At 36.7% G+C, this 19,615-nt stretch overlaps 2 protein-coding genes across 9 annotated transcripts in view; one reads left to right on the top strand and one right to left on the bottom strand.

Moving 5' to 3' along the window:
- Positions 1-2,416, top strand: part of LOC139980943 (two pore calcium channel protein 1-like) — a 35,009-nt gene extending 32,593 nt beyond the window's left edge. For all 3 annotated transcript variants that reach the window (XM_071993001.1, XM_071993000.1, XM_071993003.1), the window contains 2 exons: positions 430-507; positions 1,119-2,416. In XM_071993001.1, coding sequence (XP_071849102.1) covers positions 430-507; positions 1,119-1,634 — 594 coding nt within the window. In that variant the 3' untranslated portion in view covers positions 1,635-2,416. The remainder of the gene's footprint in view (positions 1-429; positions 508-1,118) is intronic.
- Positions 2,417-3,599: 1,183 nt separating this feature from the next.
- Positions 3,600-18,928, bottom strand: LOC139980945 (uncharacterized). Of its 6 annotated transcripts, none has more exons than XM_071993007.1 (5): positions 17,886-18,928; positions 15,731-15,839; positions 6,842-8,624; positions 6,511-6,693; positions 3,600-6,432 (listed from the first exon to the last, which is right to left on the bottom strand). In XM_071993007.1, exons 1-3 carry the CDS (start codon positions 18,097-18,099, stop codon positions 8,243-8,245), a joined length of 705 nt encoding a protein of 234 aa, XP_071849108.1. In that variant the 5' UTR covers positions 18,100-18,928; the 3' UTR covers positions 3,600-6,432; positions 6,511-6,693; positions 6,842-8,242. The 6 variants fall into 6 exon arrangements, with proteins under 6 accessions (XP_071849108.1, XP_071849109.1, XP_071849111.1 ...); XM_071993008.1 differs by having other exon boundaries at positions 6,511-7,026; positions 7,397-8,624; XM_071993010.1 differs by having other exon boundaries at positions 6,511-7,468; positions 7,580-8,624.
- Between the last annotated feature and the right edge of the window lie 687 nt (positions 18,929-19,615).

Genomic DNA, 19,615 nt, shown 5'->3' with positions numbered 1-19,615 from the left:
CCTACTAGCCAAGTTTTGTAATATCCCCAGCACAGCACAGCACACAAGAATGAACTTAGAGTGATCAAAGAAGCTATGAGTGAAAATCTCTGGCTTGGTGTGTATTTGTAAACGTAAGAGGGCCTGGCGGTTCAATCCTAGCAGGCCCTCTTACTTTTACACATTCTCTTACATAGGCTCTTTAGTGAATAAGCAGTTTGCTAACATTTTTGTTTCATTTTGCTGAGTATTTGTGAGATATGAACACTATCATTACAGTGACAGCACTGACTGCATGTGGCTCAAACATAACTAATTCCATTATGATCATTTTTCCTTTTCTATTAAAGAATTGTGTAGATTTGCTCCTTTGACTGAATTAGTGTTATAGTTTCATATCAAAAGCACTATTCTTGGTTTTAACAGTTTCTCTATATTATTCCCTTCCAGCAAAGCTTACGGTTTAAAGGTGCAAGACCAAGGACAAAGGCAGACTTAAGTAAAACTATGTATGCCAGAGAAGTTGAGGTAAGTTTCATATTCTAAATACTTTAATACTCTTAATAACTCTTAATAATAATAATTGTAATTGTAATAGTAACATAACATTATTTTGCTTCAGTCAGCTACCTTGTCCAAACTTCAATGACACCAGTTAGGTCTGTGCAGAATATTAAAATTCTTTTTCCTGGTACTGGGATCTGAAGTTGTGATTTGGTGTTAATTTTGTCTAACTGCAAAAAATTTAATACTTTGGACAGAATTGTTAGACATTTAGCTATGGTTAAAACTGGTAAAGTAACGATGATGAAACTCAGTTTCAAGGGGAAATAAAAGGTAATTATTTTTTATTGATTTAGGTTATTGCTAACGGCTGTCTGTTCCTGTTTTGAAGATGATGACACTTTCCTATGATATTAATATAGGTCTTACTCCACTACTTACCTCACTGGGCACATATATTCTGTTGACACATCCTTACAGTTATACAGTATTAATATAGGTCTTACTCCACTACTTACCTCACTGGGCACATATTTTCTGTTGTTACATCCTTACAGTTATACAGTTCCTTACATGCAATCATAATCTATTTGGAAATAGTAAATCAGTCAACAACATTTTCACATTGTTTGCAGGAGTGGATTCGAGACTCAGATTTACAGGAACGTAAGGAACTCCGTCGTTTCTTGGTAAGAGAGATGAGTAGGCAGAGTCTTACCACAGTGTGTGCTGTAACTCCCCCTGCTAGGGACAGCCCCCTCCTCACCAGGGTACCCTTCCAGGATAACACGGGGGGATATCCAAATCACATACCAGAGTTGAATGAACAGTCTCCAAATCTGAGAAACATCCAACAGATAAACAATGAACAGGAGGATGAGAGAACAGAATCCATGGAGGATGGTGGGATCAGTGAAGATGCAACAAGGTTTGAAGTTGAAGCTGAGGTTGAGGCTAGGTCTGAGAACAGTTCTGAAGATGTTGAAACAGGAATTAATAACGATGTTGTTTCAGAAAACAGGAAAGAAGATAACAATGAAAGTGAACCAATAGAGAATGGTCCTGATGAATACAATATGGAGAGAAGAACTGTTCTTAATGGAGATCACAACAAAGAAGATGATGCTGATGTACCACCAACAGTGTTGTGAAAGTCAGGGTCAAGCCAAGGTGACTTTGAACATGCTCATGTCAGGTATTGTACATGCTCATGTCAGTTATTCTACATGCTCATGTCAGGTATTGTACATGTTAATGTCAGATATTGTACATGTTTATGTCAGATGTTGTACATTTTAATTGAATTTTAATTGTAATTGCACAAATATTTAAGGTTAGGATTCTGTTTATAATATATCATAATAAATCTAAATAAGATTTGAGTTTTTACATTGACTTACCTGAAGTATTTAAGTTATTAAAGTAAATGGAATAGTAAAGTTAGTAAAGTATGCGTGCTATTGTTCTAATATGCAACTTTTTGTTCAATTGTTAAGAGTTTGAATACTATTTATTACATAATGCATCATTGTGCTAGAAGTATTTTTCCTAAATTGAATTAATGCACAAGCTTTAGTTCACACAAAACTTATTAAGCAATATTAGTTTCATTAGTAGTGAGATGGAAAGGTAATGAATGCAGAGTCCAGATTGATGACTCTTTTACCAAAAATGTGGTTAAGTATTTGACTTCAGTAGACCATGGATGAGGAAAATGGGAACTATCATATGTACATAAAATGAAGAAAATATTTTTATTTTATTGCCAAATCTTACTTGTCTTGTTTCAACATTTTCTCTGCAGTCACGATGTGTTGTAGTACAGTACTATCAGTGTATCAAGTATTTACAAGTACTCAATATTTTGAGTACTGAGTATCACTGTCCAAGTAAGAGTTCTTTGGAATCCAAATACAAGTGTTCTATTCTTCAATCAAGTATTTTTGTCTCTATTCAGTTTCTGAATACTTTAGTAGCACCTGCTCAATAACAGCCTCATCCCTTTATTCTTAATAGAACAATCCTCAGTACTATCCACTGGTATCTGTTGGCTTTACATCTGAAATATACTGATATATATGATCTTTATGAAAGGAATTGTTGTACTAGTATGCCTATTATACAGTACGGGGCTAATATGTCATGAGTGATAGTTTACTAAGCAACGGATCAATTAAGTAAGAATAATTGAAAAGTACACAATGTATACAGTTAAGTGTCCACATTATGAATAGCTAAGGTCTATCCTATAGGAGTCTGATTGGCTTAGTCCTTGGTTCAGTGACAGCTTGTAGTATCTAAGGTCTATACTATAGGAGTCTGATTGGGTAATTCCTTGGTTCAGTGGCAGTGTGTAGTATCTAAGGTCTATCCTATAGGAGTCTGATTGGGTAAGTCCTTGGTTCAGTGGCAGTGTGTAGTATCTAAGGTCTATCCTATAGGAGTCTGATTGGCTAAGTCCTTGGTTCAGTGGCAGCTTGTAGTAACTAAGGTCTATCCTATAGGAGTCTGATTGGGTAATTCCTTGGTTCAGTGACAGTGTGTAGTATCTAAGGTCTATCCTATAGGAGTCTGATTGGGTAATTCCTTGGTTCAGTGGCAGTGTGTAGTATCTAAGGTCTATCCTATAGGAGTCTGATTGGGTAATTCCTTGGTTCAGTGGCAGTGTGTAGTATCTAAGGTCTATCCTATAGGAGTCTGATTGGGTAATTCCTTGGTTCAGTGACAGTGTGTAGTATCTAAGGTCTATCCTATAGGAGTCTGATTGGGTAATTCCTTGGTTCAGTGGCAGTGTGTGGTATCTAAGGTCTATCCTATAGGAGTCTGATTGGGTAATTCCTTGGTTCAGTGACAGTGTGTAGTATCTAAGGTCTATCCTATAGGAGTCTGATTGGCTAAGTCCTTGGTTCAGTGGCAGTGTGTAGTATCTAAGGTCTATCCTATAGGAGTCTGATTGGGTAATTCCAACCTAGATCAAATTATCAGTCTTGCTGAGAATCCTGAAACTGTTTATTTTGTTCATGACCACGATTTTCATGTACTGAGATAGTTGGAGGCAGGTTTGTGTTATATTCAATAAAATATGGAATAAGTAAAAACAAGTAAGAATAATCACATCCACTTGAAAGACCAACAATTTATTGTTTTCAATACACTGCATATTTGAACATGACAAACATTATAAGTTGCATTTACCTCTCAAGCTTATGGCTCTCCACAACCTCCTGTTGCATGTATTATCAACAGAGATCTAACTCTTGCGTATTCCCTCCTGATCATTTACTGCATGTTCACATGGATCTTGTTAACATAAACTTTTAATATCAAACATATTTACTATATCAGGCAGTTTCTCCTGTAACCAAACCATGCTTTAAGTTACCAAATATTCAATAAGTATACCGTGCATGGATGGATGCAACATTAAGCAGCGGACACATTGTGCATTGTAATATTATTATAAAATGGAAAAATTATACTTGTTCTGTGGATGTTCTGTTCAAGGGGCTACATCTACCAAGGGAAGACTTTAAGGATTGGAATGAAAACAACAAATATTAAAAGTTTAAACAGTTTAAAGGATAAAACAAAACCATAATGATTGGTTTATATGAAGAGATAAACTGAGTAAAATCTGTGACAAATTTGATTTCCTTTCGATGATATAACAGATTTAATAGTGTTCCGTCACACTAAAGTCCACACAGACTTAAGGTAGTAGAAACATGACACTGGCCCTTAAGCATATATGCTTAACTATGACACTGGTTTCAGTCTCTTTCTAGTTTCTTCAAATCATAACATGTAATTAAAGCTGATGTGTATCTTTCTGCATATCATGATGTACAGTAGGTAATTGTTACTCTATATTGGCAGTATGTTGCATCTCACTGCAGATAACAGTATTAGTAGATAGTAAGTCTATCAGCAATATATATATTTTGAATATAACTGCAGATCACAGTATAAGTAGCTAGTCTATCAGCAATATATATTTTGCATCTTACCGCAGATCACAGTATCAGTAGTTTACTCTATCAGCAATATATATTTTGCATCTTACTACAGATAAACAGATCACAGTATTAGTAGTGTACTCTATCAGCAATATATAGTTTGCATCTAACTGCAGATAACAGTATCAGTAATTTAGTCTATCAGCAATATATATTTTACATCTTACTGCAGATCACAGTATCAGTAGTTAAGTCTATCAGCAATATATATTTTGCATCTTACTGCAGATCACAGTATCAGTAGTTAAGTCTATCAGCAATATATATTTTGTATCTTACTGCAGATCACAGTATCAGTAGTTAAGTCTATCAGCAATATATATTTTGCATCTTACTGCAGATCACAGTGTCAGTAGTTAAGTCTATCAGCAATATATATTTTGCATCTTACTGCAGATCACAGTATCAGTAGTTAAGTCTATCAGCAATATATACATTGTATATATATTTTGCATCTTACTGCTGATCACAGTTTAGGAAGCTTTATGTTGTGTAGTAATATCAACTAGTACTGGAATCTATCTAGGTTTCTATCTAGGTTCTGTCTAGGTTCTATCTAGGAATCTATCTAGGTTCTAACTAGTACTGGAATCTATCTAGGATTCACACTAAGTCAGTAATCTTCCCAGAAGATAACCATTAATCAATCTTGCACTGCTTACTGGCAACACTTATATACATCTTTATTAAACTTCCCTGGAACAGGCCAAGCTCATACTCGCTATAACTCACTAATACATCTTCAATTTGTTTAAGTTGTACAAATCAGTGATGAATAATAACATGTGAATTTCACTTTACATGAAGTGATAAATCTGCTAACATTTACAGTTAAATACAAAGACAAATTTGTTGTGGATGAATGTGTAGGCTACATATGTAGAGTACAGTAAAAGCTTACATTGGTGAATGACATTACAGCTGTGCAGAATATTGACAATAGATTTTAAGGTAGAATAAAAGAAAAGTTAAAGGCAAGAAAAATGCTTGTCTTAGGAAGGATTAGTTTTAGAAGAGAAAATAAAACAATTGCACAATATAAATAAAGCAACACACAAAATGGGAAAGATAATTATAGTTTCTTATGTATCTTTAAACTTAAGTTGATCATAATACTGTTCTAAACACATGCTGAATAATCATAAATAACTTAAATATTCACTTAAATTGATTACAGGCTTGAAATCAATGTTTCAAAGTCCTTTTGGCATTTCATGAAATGTATTTTGAAAGGAATGTATAAACGTTATTAGTTCTGCCCAAGGCAAACTAGTCCCGAGCTAAGAACATATCGTGTTAAGGAATCTTCTATCCTTGCTTGCTAGTAAGGAACTGCCGATAGTTCATGCAATATCAATAGTGCTCAGCAAGTTCTATAAATAGTCACAAGTGGCATCTAACTACCATCTTGGATGTTACACAGTGGTATCACTGCTCAGCTCAGTGGGTTGATTAGATAACCAGCAGTTACAGTAAGTTGTCTGCAACAGAAAAATCATTTTCATCAGCCAATCAGCTTACAACTGTGCCATTTAATTACCTCCAGAGTTGCAATAACCTACAGTAGGATACGTTATGGGGATGGTTGTAATAACCTAGAGTAGGATATGTTATGAGGATGGTTGTAATAACTACAGTAGGATATGTTATGAGGATGGTTGTAATAACCATCAGTAGGATATATACGTTATGGGGATGGTTGTAATAACCTACAGTGATATGTTATGAGGATGGTTGTAATAACCTACAGTAGGATATGTCATGAGGATGGTTGTAATAACCTACAGTAGGATACATCATGAGGATGGTTGTAATAACCATCAGTAGGATATATATACGTTATGGGGATGGTTGTAATAACCTACAGTGATATGTTATGAGGATGGTTGTAATAACCTACAGTAGGATACATCATGAGGATGGTTGTAATAACCTACAGTAGGATATGTTATGAGGATGGTTGTAATAACCATCAGTAGGATATATACGTTATGGGGATGGTTGTAATAACCTACAGTGATATGTTATGAGGATGGTTGTAATAACCTACAGTAGGATATGTTATGAGGATGGTTGTAATAACGTACAGTAGGGTATGTTATGAGGATGGTTGTAATAACCTACAGTAGGAAACATTATGAGGATGGTTGTAATAACGTACAGTAGGGTATGTTATGAGGATGGTTGTAATAACCTACAGTGATATGTTATGAGGATGGTTGTAATAACCTACAGTAGGATATGTTATGAGGATGGTTGTAATAACCATCAGTAGGATATATACGTTATGGGGATGGTTGTAATAACCTACAGTGATATGTTATGAGGATGGTTGTAATAACGTACAGTAGGGTATGTTATGAGGATGGTTGTAATAACCTACAGTGATATGTTATGAGGATGGTTGTAATAACCTACAGTAGGATATGTTATGAGGATGGTTGTAATAACCATCAGTAGGATATATACGTTATGGGGATGGTTGTAATAACCTACAGTGATATGTTATGAGGATGGTTGTGATAACCTACAGTAGGATATGTTATGAGGATGGTTGTAATAACGTACAGTAGGGTATGTTATGAGGATGGTTGTAATAACCTACAGTAGGAAACATTATGAGGATGGTTGTAATAACGTACAGTAGGGTATGTTATGAGGATGGTTGTAATAACCTACAGTAGGATATGTCATGAGGATGGTTGTAATAACCTACAGTAGGATACATCATGAGGATGGTTGTAATAACCTACAGTAGGATATGTTATGAGGATGGTTGTAATAATGTACAGTGGGGTATGTTATGAGGATGGTTGTAATAACCTACAGTAGGAAACATTATTAGGATGGTTGTAATAACGTACAGTAGGGTATGTTATGAGGATGGTTGTAATAACCTACAGTAGGATACATCATGAGGATGGTTGTAATAACCTACAGTGATATGTTATGAGGATGGTTGTAATAACCTACAGTAGGATATGTTATGAGGATGGTTGTAATAATGTACAGTGGGGTATGTTATGAGGATGGTTGTAATAACGTACAGTGGGGTATGTTATGAGGATGGTTGTAATAACCTACAGTAGGAAACATTATTAGGATGGTTGTGATAACCTACAGTAGGATATGTTATGAGGATGGTTGTAATAACATACAGTGGGGTATGTTATGAGGATGGTTGTAATAACCTACAGTAGGAAACATTATTAGGATGGTTGTAATAACGTACAGTAGGATACGTTATGGGGATGGTTGTAATAACCTAGAGTAGGATACGTTATGAGGATGGTTGTAATAACGTACAGCAGGGTATGTTATGAGGATGGTTGTAATAACCATCAGTAGGATACGTTATGGGGATGGTTGTAATAACCTACATAAAAATTCTTTCTTATGGAACGTTTGATCATGTTGCAACACACAGTAAATACATACATCTCTAGCCCATAAGGGAGAGATGTGAGGCTGATACATTCTGATAATATAATCAACACTTAACATCATGACTCATCAATGTCAGATATTAGAACAGTGTAAATTATACTTACTGTAGGGCTGCACTATATAGAGCAGTCATATACAAACACTGTACTGGGTAAGTGTAGTAAGACTACATGATCACTACCATACACAAAAGTAAAATTTGTTTGCATTTGATAACAAACTGCATTCACCACACAACAGATACAGTGTTTTATCATATTAAATCCAGTTCACTCGTTGACCTTTCCAATCCTCATTCACACCTTGATCCCTGAGCCTGCTTCAACAGCTTTCTCCGAGCTTGTTTCAGAGCCCTGTCGAATATAACCACAACAGTTTGAACAGTTCTGAAGGTACAACTTTGCTCCTGATTCCTGCGATTGAGAGCGAGACTCAAATCTGTAGAGATGCCTCTGTTCCCAGTGTTCTAGAATACTGTCAATTACTCTGTTAAAACACTCCTCAACATTAACACCTTCTTCAACACTCACTTCTACATAGTCCATGTCGTAATTATCAGCAAACATTTGGGCACTCTTTTCTGAGACGGCTCTTTCATTCTGTTTATGACACCTTGTTCCAAGCAATAAAGATTTCATTATCTGATCTTGAGATGAATAAGTCTTCAGGTCTTCATACCTATAAATATAAGAACAGCAAGAATTAAAGCAATGATATTGTACATGTATGCAAAAACATCCTTGGCAATATTGTACTGTATGTAACAAAATGATTAAAAGACAAAGGGGTTTAAAGCATATATTTTGCAGTGCTTAGAGACATATCACATACAGGTGTCACAGAGGGTTATTTTGCAGTGCTTAGAGACATATCACATACAGGTGTCACAGAGGGTTATTTTGCAGTGCGTAGAGACATATATCACATACAGGTGTCACAGAGGGTTATTTTGCAGTGCTTAGAGACATATCAGGTATCACAGAGGGGTTTAAAGCATACTTTGTAGTGCTTAGAGACAAATCACATGTATACAGGTGTCACACAGGGGTTTCAAGCTACATGTCTGGGTATACAATATTTAGAGTTTCTATTTCAGCAAAGATTGTACAATTTTGTATAAATTTACATTTCAATAGAGATGAGAGCACAATGATTAACACAAATATTCATGATCACACACAGTGTACAAGGAAAGCCTGAATTCGTTGGCATGTTAGAGTTGATACCATAGGAGCTCCAGGTTTCCATGGAAAGCACAGTACTGCAATATATATTGTCCTTGGAACTTTGTTTAATGTGGCTTCTGATAGCTGATGTAGTAATTACACAAGGGGTTTTAGAATCTCATGAGGTTGTATGATGTAGACTATACATGTGATGCGCATGCAGAGTAGTCAGAAGGTTGTATGAGTATAGTATACATACTGTACCATGTGAGTATGCTCATGTAGTCTAAAGTTGTATGAGTATACTATTCATATACAGGCGCGTGTGAGTATGCTCATGCAGAGCTCAGTCTAAGGTTGTATGAGTATAGTATACATACCATGTGAGTATACTCATGCAGAGCAGTCTAAGGTTGTATGAGTATAGTATACATACCATGTGAGTATGCTCATGCAGAGCAGTCTAAGGTTGTATGAGTATACCATGTGATGCTCATGCAGAGCAGTCTAAGGTTGTATGAGTATACTATACATTCTATGTGAGTATGCTCATGCAGAGCAGTCTAAGGTTGTATGAGTATACTATACATTCTATGTGAGTATGCTCATGCAGAGCAGTCTAAGGTTGTATGAGTATAGTATACTTACTATGTGAGTATGCTCATGCAGAGCAGTCTAAGGTTGTATGAGTATACCATGTGATGCTCATGCAGAGCAGTCTAAGGTTGTATGAGTATACTATACATTCTATGTGAGTATCCTCATGCAGAGCAGTCTAAGGTTGTATGAGTATACTATACATTCTATGTGAGTATGCTCATGCAGAGCAGTCTAAGGTTGTATGAGTATAGTATACTTACTATGTGAGTATGCTCATGCAGAGCAGTCTAAGGTTGTATGAGTATACTATACATTCTATGTGAGTATGCTCATGCAGAGCAGTCTAAGGTTGTATGAGTATAGTATACTTACTATGTGAGTATGCTCATGCAGAGCAGTCTAAGGTTGTATGAGTATACTATACATTCTATGTGAGTATGCTCATGCAGAGCAGTCTAAGGTTGTATGAGTATAGTATACTTACTATGTGAGTATGCTCATGCAGAGCAGTCTAAGGTTGTATGAGTATACCATGTGATGCTCATGCAGAGCAGTCTAAGGTTGTATGAGTATACTATACATTCTATGTGAGTATCCTCATGCAGAGCAGTCTAAGGTTGTATGAGTATACTATACATTCTATGTGAGTATGCTCATGCAGAGCAGTCTAAGGTTGTATGAGTATAGTATACTTACTATGTGAGTATGCTCATGCAGAGCAGTCTAAGGTTGTATGAGTATACTATACATTCTATGTGAGTATGCTCATGCAGAGCAGTCTAAGGTTGTATGAGTATAGTATACTTACTATGTGAGTATGCTCATGCAGAGCAGTCTAAGGTTGTATGAGTATACTATACATTCTATGTGAGTATGCTCATGCAGAGCAGTCTAAGGTTGTATGAGTATAGTATACTTACTATGTGAGTATGCTCATGCAGAGCAGTCTAAGGTTGTATGAGTATAGTATACTTACTATGTGAGTATGCTCATGCAGAGCAGTCTAAGGTTTAAACCCTGGTAGGCAAACAAGAAGAGGACAAACCTCCCCTAAAGATAAGCTTAACATCTTTAGCAAACAGTTTTATGTAGTTGTGCACATAGTGCAGTAAGTAATTGTGTCATAAGCATGAACTAAATAACCTGGCTGATAAAGCACATGGGGTGACATGTGTGAAATCTGTCTGTAGGTGGCAGCTGTACCAGGCCTGCTACCAAAATACACACACTCTATATACATGTACAGAGTGACTTAATGCATCATCAATGAGAGTAAATTTAAGAGAGTGAACTTCAGTATTTTAATTAAATTGGCTGCAATAAAGTTACTAAAGCCTGAAGGTAATTTAAAATTACAGTAGTTGTTGGGTAGACAGGTACTGTAGTGTATGCTGCACATTGCCATTTGAAATGGAAGGTAAACGATATCACAACATATCACAATAAAGGATATCACAATCTAGATTGCTCAATCTAGGCTGGAAGACATGGAGAAGCTGCTTACCAGTAAATGGACCCATTAAAATAAGTACTGTCATCAGCAATACTCAATGAAACCCATTAAAATAAGTATTGGCACAGCAATACTCAATGGAACCTATATAAATGTGGCTTACTTGCCTCAAATTTACTGACAAACAAGCAATGTATTGCCACTGAATACTGATATCTTTTATATAAACTATATACAGTATTTTTCTTTGGAAATACAGTATCATAAACACATCCTGAGGTACTGTACACTTGTACAGTATGAAGCTAGCATGTTTAGCAGGATTGATTAATTTCTTTAAATTGCAAGTTAAGTTCACTTCAGTTCAGTGTCTCAATTACTGAGCTTTATTTGTCAACTATCCCAATATTTGGTAATAATCCAGGATGTTTATTTCTTAACTGAATGTAATACAATCAGAGGTGGAGTTGCATATTAAATCTATTTATTACACAACCATTAAGATCAATATCTTGCTGTACTTTGAACAATTCTATTGTGTCCAAGATCAGACATAATGATGAAACTATATACACTTACACCATCATAGTGCAATAACCTTAACCAGATGGCAATTTGTGTTTTTTAGTACAGTGAAGAAAGAACATGAATTATTCATCTATACTGCACGAATCAGCTTCTGAATAATGTATGTTTTAAACTGCACATGCTGAAGACATTCAATCGCAGAACCGGAATGCCACAGTTACTATGGACCTGATCTGGTTACTGATTGGAATACAGTAGTATGCAGATTGCAATGTATATGAAGAAAGTTTATTTGCAGAACCAGAATGCCTCAGTGACTGTATGACCCTGCTCTGTGTACTGATTGGCATACAGTACAGTAGTATGTAGGCTATATCTACAGACATTATTCTGGGAATCAAAGATATGCAACAATGTAGCTAAGACAATGAAATCATTGTCTGGTGACTTGCATGTTATTCTATGTGAACACAGCCACTGTGTTCACATATATTTGAGCTGTAAATGTTAAAATGTGTCATCCTGAATTCTATTATAGAAACAACCTACCTACAGTACTGCAGCTGACCCATAAGGTTACACTTCTATTTGGTGTTTTGTGTGAACAATACCTATTCAGAGATCTGCAGAAATCAAACTATTTAGCCAAACACTGTATGCCACGATTACATAAACATGGCCAGTTCAAAATATCAAGGCGAGCAGAACATTGTAGGCCTACTGAAAATCATTGTAGCCTACTACACAGTGAACAATTTTGACCTGCTGCAACAAAGTCATGGATTAAACCAGTCAACAAAATTAATGACTCTAGTGTTAGTGTGATTAGCTACACACACATCTACCCAAGATATGCAAAGTACCACATAATGCAGAAGTCAAGGGCAGTGAGTACCACCTATAGTCAAAGGCAGTTGAGTACCACATCATTCTGCTGTTAGAGGCAGTGAGTTTCACATACCCAGTCACTGGCATTGAGTACCACATTGCAGCAGTCACAGGCATTGAGTACCTCATATTGCAGCAGTCACAGGCATTGAGTACCACATTGCAGCAGTCACAGGCATTGAGTACCTCATATTGCAGCAGTCACAGGCATTGAGTACCACATGTTGCAGGTCAGTCACAGGCATTGAGTACCATATACTGCAGCAGTCACAGGCATTGAGTACCTCATTGTAGCAGTCACAGACATTGAATACAAAATATTGCAGCAGTCACTGGCATTGAGTACCACATTGCAGCAGTCACAGGCACTGAGTACCTCATATTGCAGCAGTCACTGGCATTGAGTACCACATATATTGCAGCAGTCACAGGCATTGAGTACCACATTGCAGCAGTCACAGGCATTGAGTACCTCATATTGCAGCAGTCACTGGCATTGAGTACCACACATTGCAGCAGTCACAGGCATTGAGTACCTCATATTGCAGCAGTCACAGGCATTGAGTACCACTTGTTGCAGGTCAGTCACAGGCATTGAGTACCATATACTGCAGCAGTCTCAGGCAGTGAGTACCTCATTGCAGCAGTCACAGGCATTGAGTACCTCATTGTAGCAGTCACAGGCATTGAGTACCTCATTGTAGCAGCCACAGGCATTGAGTACCCATAATGCAGCAGTCACAGGCATTGAGTACCACATACTGCAGCAGTCTCAGGCAGTCAGTACCTCATTGTAGCAGTCTCAGGCAGTGAGTACCTCATTGTAGCAGTCACAGGCATTGGGTACCTCATTGTAGCAGTCACAGGCATTGAGTACCTCATTGTAGCAGTCACAGGCATTGAGTACCCATAATGCAGCAGTCAGAGTCAGTTGTTTACCATAATTTGGGTTGGGGAGGGGAGGGGGAGGGGATGTATATTTCTGAATGGGCTTTCGCAATTAAACCAAGACAAATCTATCCTCCACAAACAGGGTAGCAAGGTCATTTTGATGGTACTACAGGCGCAGTCAAGACTGTACTTGGTATGAAAATATTTACAACAATCAATTTTGTCTGAAATGACAAGGAGAAAATGTGAAAGCAATGAAGTAGCATCTTCATCAGCCATTTCAAATTTATAACACACAACTTAACAACTATACTAGTGAAGTCCCTAAATTGTGAAACAGATGAACAACAATACACTGAATGGACTTTAGCCAGCCATGGGGATACAGTTGTGCTGTTCCTGCCAAGGTTTTGACAAAGCTTAAGCATTGTCCTGTGACAAAAGTAAACACAGTGTCTAAAATTACAACTACTTGTTTACTCAAGGTTGTCAATCAAAGACAAACAATGAACTTCAAAGCAGTTTCAATTTCAAAATAAATGAGAAGTTGGACTGTGTACAGTACTAACACTATACAAGCAGCAGCAACCACAAAATCAATAAACAAACCTTGTGTTATTAACTTAATTAATGGAATCATAGAGGAAGTCAGAAATGCATCCCAAGATATCTCAGTTTAATGAACTAAAGAAGACAATGAACTTTATAAAATCACTTTAAATCTGCGAACATAGTTCAAGGTCCCTTTGTGCCGTCCAGATATCATTGTCCTTGCACTACATGATGAATGGTATGTGTTCTGTAGTTTTCAAGTCATCATAATAAGCAGGTTCCAGGATTCACACAACAAAGAAGGTACTGAGAGAACTAAATTCAATGAGATCAGCAACTAACATTAAGCAAACAGAGCTCTTGTCATTTATCTGTCTGTCTTATTACTGTGGTTGCCATGGACGATCAGGATGAGTCAGATTTTAATTGCTACGGAGAAGGCACTGACGCTGTCATATACATCCCTCTCACTCAAAGCATGAATCCTTACGGCATCATTATATTTGTGTGTGTTGAAATCTACAAGAAGTATATAGTCTTGGTCAGTCCTTGATGCTGCTATTGCACCCATATACGTATCAATTGAATAATCCACTGAGAATCACAGCATCTTTATAGCTACTGTAGCAACAGTCTTACTCAGTCCCAAGTAAATTACTACTATATATAGCAAGTAATGAAAACAAACTACACTACATTGTGTTGTGTTTGGTATTTTCTATTTTCTACTAATTTGTCAAACTCATGGCAGCTGTAAACAAATCCACAAGAAAATTTTATTTGATCTTTATAACGTCACAAAATTTCTGAGATTGGAAGACAATTAACTTTTATTACAGGAGAGAGAGAAAGAGTCACAACATATATGGGTAAAAGTGAATTATGACAAGTTGAGAATAACAGTTCTAGGAGTACAGTGTTTTCATTTTTACCATTGTAACCACCCTTGTCCTCCTCTTCAAGTTCACTGTACCTTCTGACACACATCACAAACAGATGAGTATCCCCAACACTAATCATGACCTATGGAAAGTTATCATAGTAACCCAATCAAAACCATCTTTTAACCTTGTAACCATTAGGTTCCCCCCCCCCCCCCATTGTCCTCCTCTTCAAGTTCACTGTACCTTCTGACACCCATCACAAACAGATGAGTATCCCCAACACTAATCATGACCTATGGAAAGTTATAGTAACCCAATCAACACCATCTTTTAAAAACTGCAATCTTGACCTTTCAAGATCTCAAGTGATATTTGACCTCTTTAACATGATCCCTTGTTTTTAATTCACCTTGCTGTCATCAAACATGGCTGAAGCAATAACAAGCACCAAGAGTCCTGAATTTCAGATTTTGACTATATATCCTTCCATATTTCCTTCAAAGCTGAGCACTTGTCTTTAGTAAATACTGAACAGTACATATGTGCCAAAACTCGACCAGGTTGGGACTTATTTCCCTCCCATCAGTCATGTTGCAAAAGAATGTCTCCAACAGTTTGACAGACAGACCCAAAGATGATCTGTTTGTGACAGACAGACAGACGGACAAACAATCGCAGCATCATGATGTGAGCTCCATCATAACTTAGCACTTAGGCAATTAAGCTAAAGATATTAATCTAATTAATAGCAAGGCTGTTCTTCTTTCATATTAGCTAATTTGTTTATTTGATTTTTAGTCTGATTGAAAGTTAAACTCATACCAGTGCTGTATGTGGTTGAAGGAATCTTGGTTGGTAACATCAAATACCAGTAGAGCACCATGAGCTCCTTTATAGTGAGATTTGGTTAGACTTCTGTATCTCTCCATACCTGTGGTAATGAGGAGAAAACAATACGCTCTCATTAAATCATTGCTTAGATCTATTCATGTAACACAAAGTAAAGTCATACAGCTACAGATTGTAGGTAGCTTAACCGATTGAAAACTATATTTTTCATGTACAATGTTAACGTATAATAATCATGCCCATCTTAATTAGTTCGACCATAAACTAAACTACAGTATTTAAAATGTTTTGGAAGAAATATGCTAGTTAGAAAAGCTCACTCAGAAATCACACTGTACAGTATATCATCTATTGAATATAGCTGCATACTAAATGCCTAGGGCATTGTCTGCATAAGACAGTATATGAAACCCTCCTCTTTGAAAATTTTGCACAATAAAATATCTGCAGAGCTCAGAGTTCAATGGATTTGTATTTTAATCTGAACAATAGACATGCAGACAGTCCAAAAGGGCAAATCTTTCTTTATAAGTTCAGCAATTAAAATAATGTTTAACTGAAACCAAAAATTATTTTATTATTTATATGCACAACCAACCTGTCAGATGACATTTATAATAAACACAATAGAGAGTGTATATAGCTGTGCTCACGTGCCCTCATAAAATAAATTATGATGGTATATGATTGCATGGGATCATCACAATGTAAAGCAACAACCAGCAACATACAAACTTGAGATATCAAGTCGCTCTAGATTTCACGCAAACACTTACGGGTCCAGGTATTGTGATTAAACATGAAAACATTATAGTTTTTTCTGTTCAATATGCTTTATGAAAATACAAATTGATATCTGTGGCTTTCTTGCATCAAATAGCAAATGAAATCTGACATGTAATTTGAGATCTTTACGCTAGCTTTGGGTAAAAAAATTATGGTAATGCAGGAATAAATCTATGAATATTAAGTCCTGACAAACTCTTATAAATGACAATGGATATATACTGTATGCAGGACTCTGGTAATTGCTTCTAGATGATCAGTTATGACCGTTCACATCGACATCTATAAAGCAGCCGGTTGATGGCCTTTCCAAAAGTTAAAAATTCAATCCGATAATATTTTCTATTGTATGGCATATTAGCAGGTATATAATATTTGATAATGTGCAGCTCTTATGATAATAATAATGGCTGCCCAGGACAAAGACTTATATAAAGTCATTTTTCTGATGGCCCCCTGGATTTGTTGGAAATGGTTCCCATTGTGACATGTACAGTATGCTTTAAATACAATAACATGTAAAGCTGATTGTCTCTGCTTGCTAGAAGCTTGAAATTTATGTTAAGCAGCCTATATATAGCAACTACACATACAAACACAACTCAGCCATTTCATTAATACAAGACAGAAATTTAAGTCAACCAACTTTGAAATATGCAATATGCACCCCCAACCCCAAATTATCCCTCCCCTTTACCCCAAACTCTTCCCTACCCCAATGCCCTCCACTACCCCAAACTGAAACCCCTACTCCAACTCCAACCCTACCCAAACCCGTACCCCAAACCTAGGCTGTCCTACCCAAAAGCCAGACACCCCCCCCCCCCAAAAAAAAAGACTCACTTCTGTTGCTCTGTTATTCTGTTCATGTAGATAAACATGTAGCCTACATTACTGTTACAGTATTCAATGTAGGCCTAGTCCATATAAACCATTTCCTAACTGTTCTTATCATTATTAAAGGGTCTATACAATGAATCCGAAAGAAACATCGCTTGATGGGACCTAAACAATTAACGTTTTAACATTCTATCCATATGAATTAGATAAACTATGTTTTTCATACTTTATACAGTAGTTTTTCTTTCGTCATATTGCCTTAGAGCAATCATAGGCTGCTGCCAATATTAACAGTTCTAAACCAGTTAGAACTAAACCTAACAGTTCTAAACCTTTAGTCAATAGAAACAGGAGAAATCAGTCAGTGTATAAGAAAAAAACATCCCAATTGGATCGTACAGCTACCTGGATTAATTATGTTTCTGCTACGTCAGTGCAAGATTAGCTCAGGCGACACTGTATTTAGACATAGGCCAACACCTATTCAACCATTCACATTTACCTGCAGTATCCCTTATCTCCAATGTCACACGGTGACCTTTCCTTTCCAGTTCTTTCTCGAGAGGCACGTATTTGTTTGCTTCTCCTTTCCTGCCGATAAATGTTTCAACCAGACTTGTTTTACCAGTACCACTGTCCCCGAGCATTATGAGACATAAGCTCCAGTTCAATTGCGCTGAGTTTTTTGGTGATCTTTTCACAGCAATATCCGCCATACTGTCTGCATAAATTTGCAATTTCTTCGAGTATGCTTGTCAAGACGTTGACTGCTGCATGGTAGCGTACATGTATTCCAGACAAATTTCTACACGTGAACAATTAAGTTTCTTCCCGATAGGAAACTCACTCTTTCATGAGAGCTATCCCAAGCTATTGGGCCACAATATACTGTAGCTTTTTTGGAGTTAGTAACAAAACTGCGGTTAATTAATTCTGTTGATCAGGTATACTTCTGTCTCAAGTAACGATAAAACTATGACCGTTGTAAAAAGTCGTTTCAACAGACTTGTAATTTGCCTAAATCAACGAATTTTACGAGTATACCGATGTATCACCGTGCTTCCAACCAAATTCCACTTACAATTTTGGAAGATACCTGTCTATCAGATCGAAGTAGAATCCGTTAACGATGTTAACAACCTCATTTTCTGGAAGACATGTTGTCATTGATTGCTGCCATCAACGGTAATAAAACAAAGAGTGAGCTATTGTCAGTCTCAACGTGTACTGACTGACCTTGATGTGTGCAAGACAAAGATTCCCCTAGTAGTAGCAAGTAGCAGTAATTGCGCAATACATATGACAGCTGACAACTTAAGCGCTTTTGTGGTGACCAAGTACCTCACATAGACTGACTCAATGCCTTTACACAAATTACAGTTGTATGTAAAAATGAAGTATTTGTACACGGGTTCCTCATAGCCTTGAAATATTACCTCCACATTAAAATAAGAAGTGAAACAATAGTTAAGTTCAACGGGTTTTATTCACCGCATGTCTGCATACACAGAAGGCTACAAATTAGAAAAAGGCAAATTACCATCATGTAAAGAACATGGATTTACAAGAGTACTTCGATGTCTTAAACAGCCTAGGAACAGCAACTAATCAATTTTATTATCCATCTGTAAGAAATTTGATAATGATAAATGATTATCAAATATTTTTGGGGATTTTGGTGTCTCCTAAATGAACTTGACCTAGAACTATTTCAAATGGCTGTACCAAAACTCAGTAGTAGAAACTGAAATTGCTATAAAGCGATAAATGTTGTCTTCATCTTTGTAACCAATATAAACTTCAACACTTTCTAACGAAAACAAACTCGACTTATACCTTTGTTACGTATAGTCTGTCTGCCCATGGAGGTAAAAACAGAACACTCATCTTTGACTCTATGACCCTCAGCATGCAACTTCACTGTATTCAAATGAGGCTGATATGTCACGGCCGACAAAACTCCGCTGTTGTCAAGCCTAAAGTGAGAACGGTATTACGTAATATGTTAGCGGATTAGTGGCAAATTATTTGTGAAAGTAATATATGACACTGCCGGTTGGAAACCATATCAGGTTTAATTAGCAAACTTTCGGGTAATTGCATCGCCGTTGAATGGCCAGTAGCCTAATGATAAAAGTGAAGCGTCCACTGGTGATCGAAGGTCTTCTTACGGGAGAGACACATTCTGTACAGTGATTTCGGGTAAAAGTTCGATATTATTCGAAGAGTGGA

Source organism: Apostichopus japonicus, chromosome 15 (genome assembly GCF_037975245.1).
Source record: "Apostichopus japonicus isolate 1M-3 chromosome 15, ASM3797524v1, whole genome shotgun sequence".
NCBI classification, from domain to species: Eukaryota; Metazoa; Echinodermata; class Holothuroidea; order Aspidochirotida; family Stichopodidae; genus Apostichopus; species Apostichopus japonicus.
This window is presented reverse-complemented; position numbering and strand designations above follow the sequence as displayed.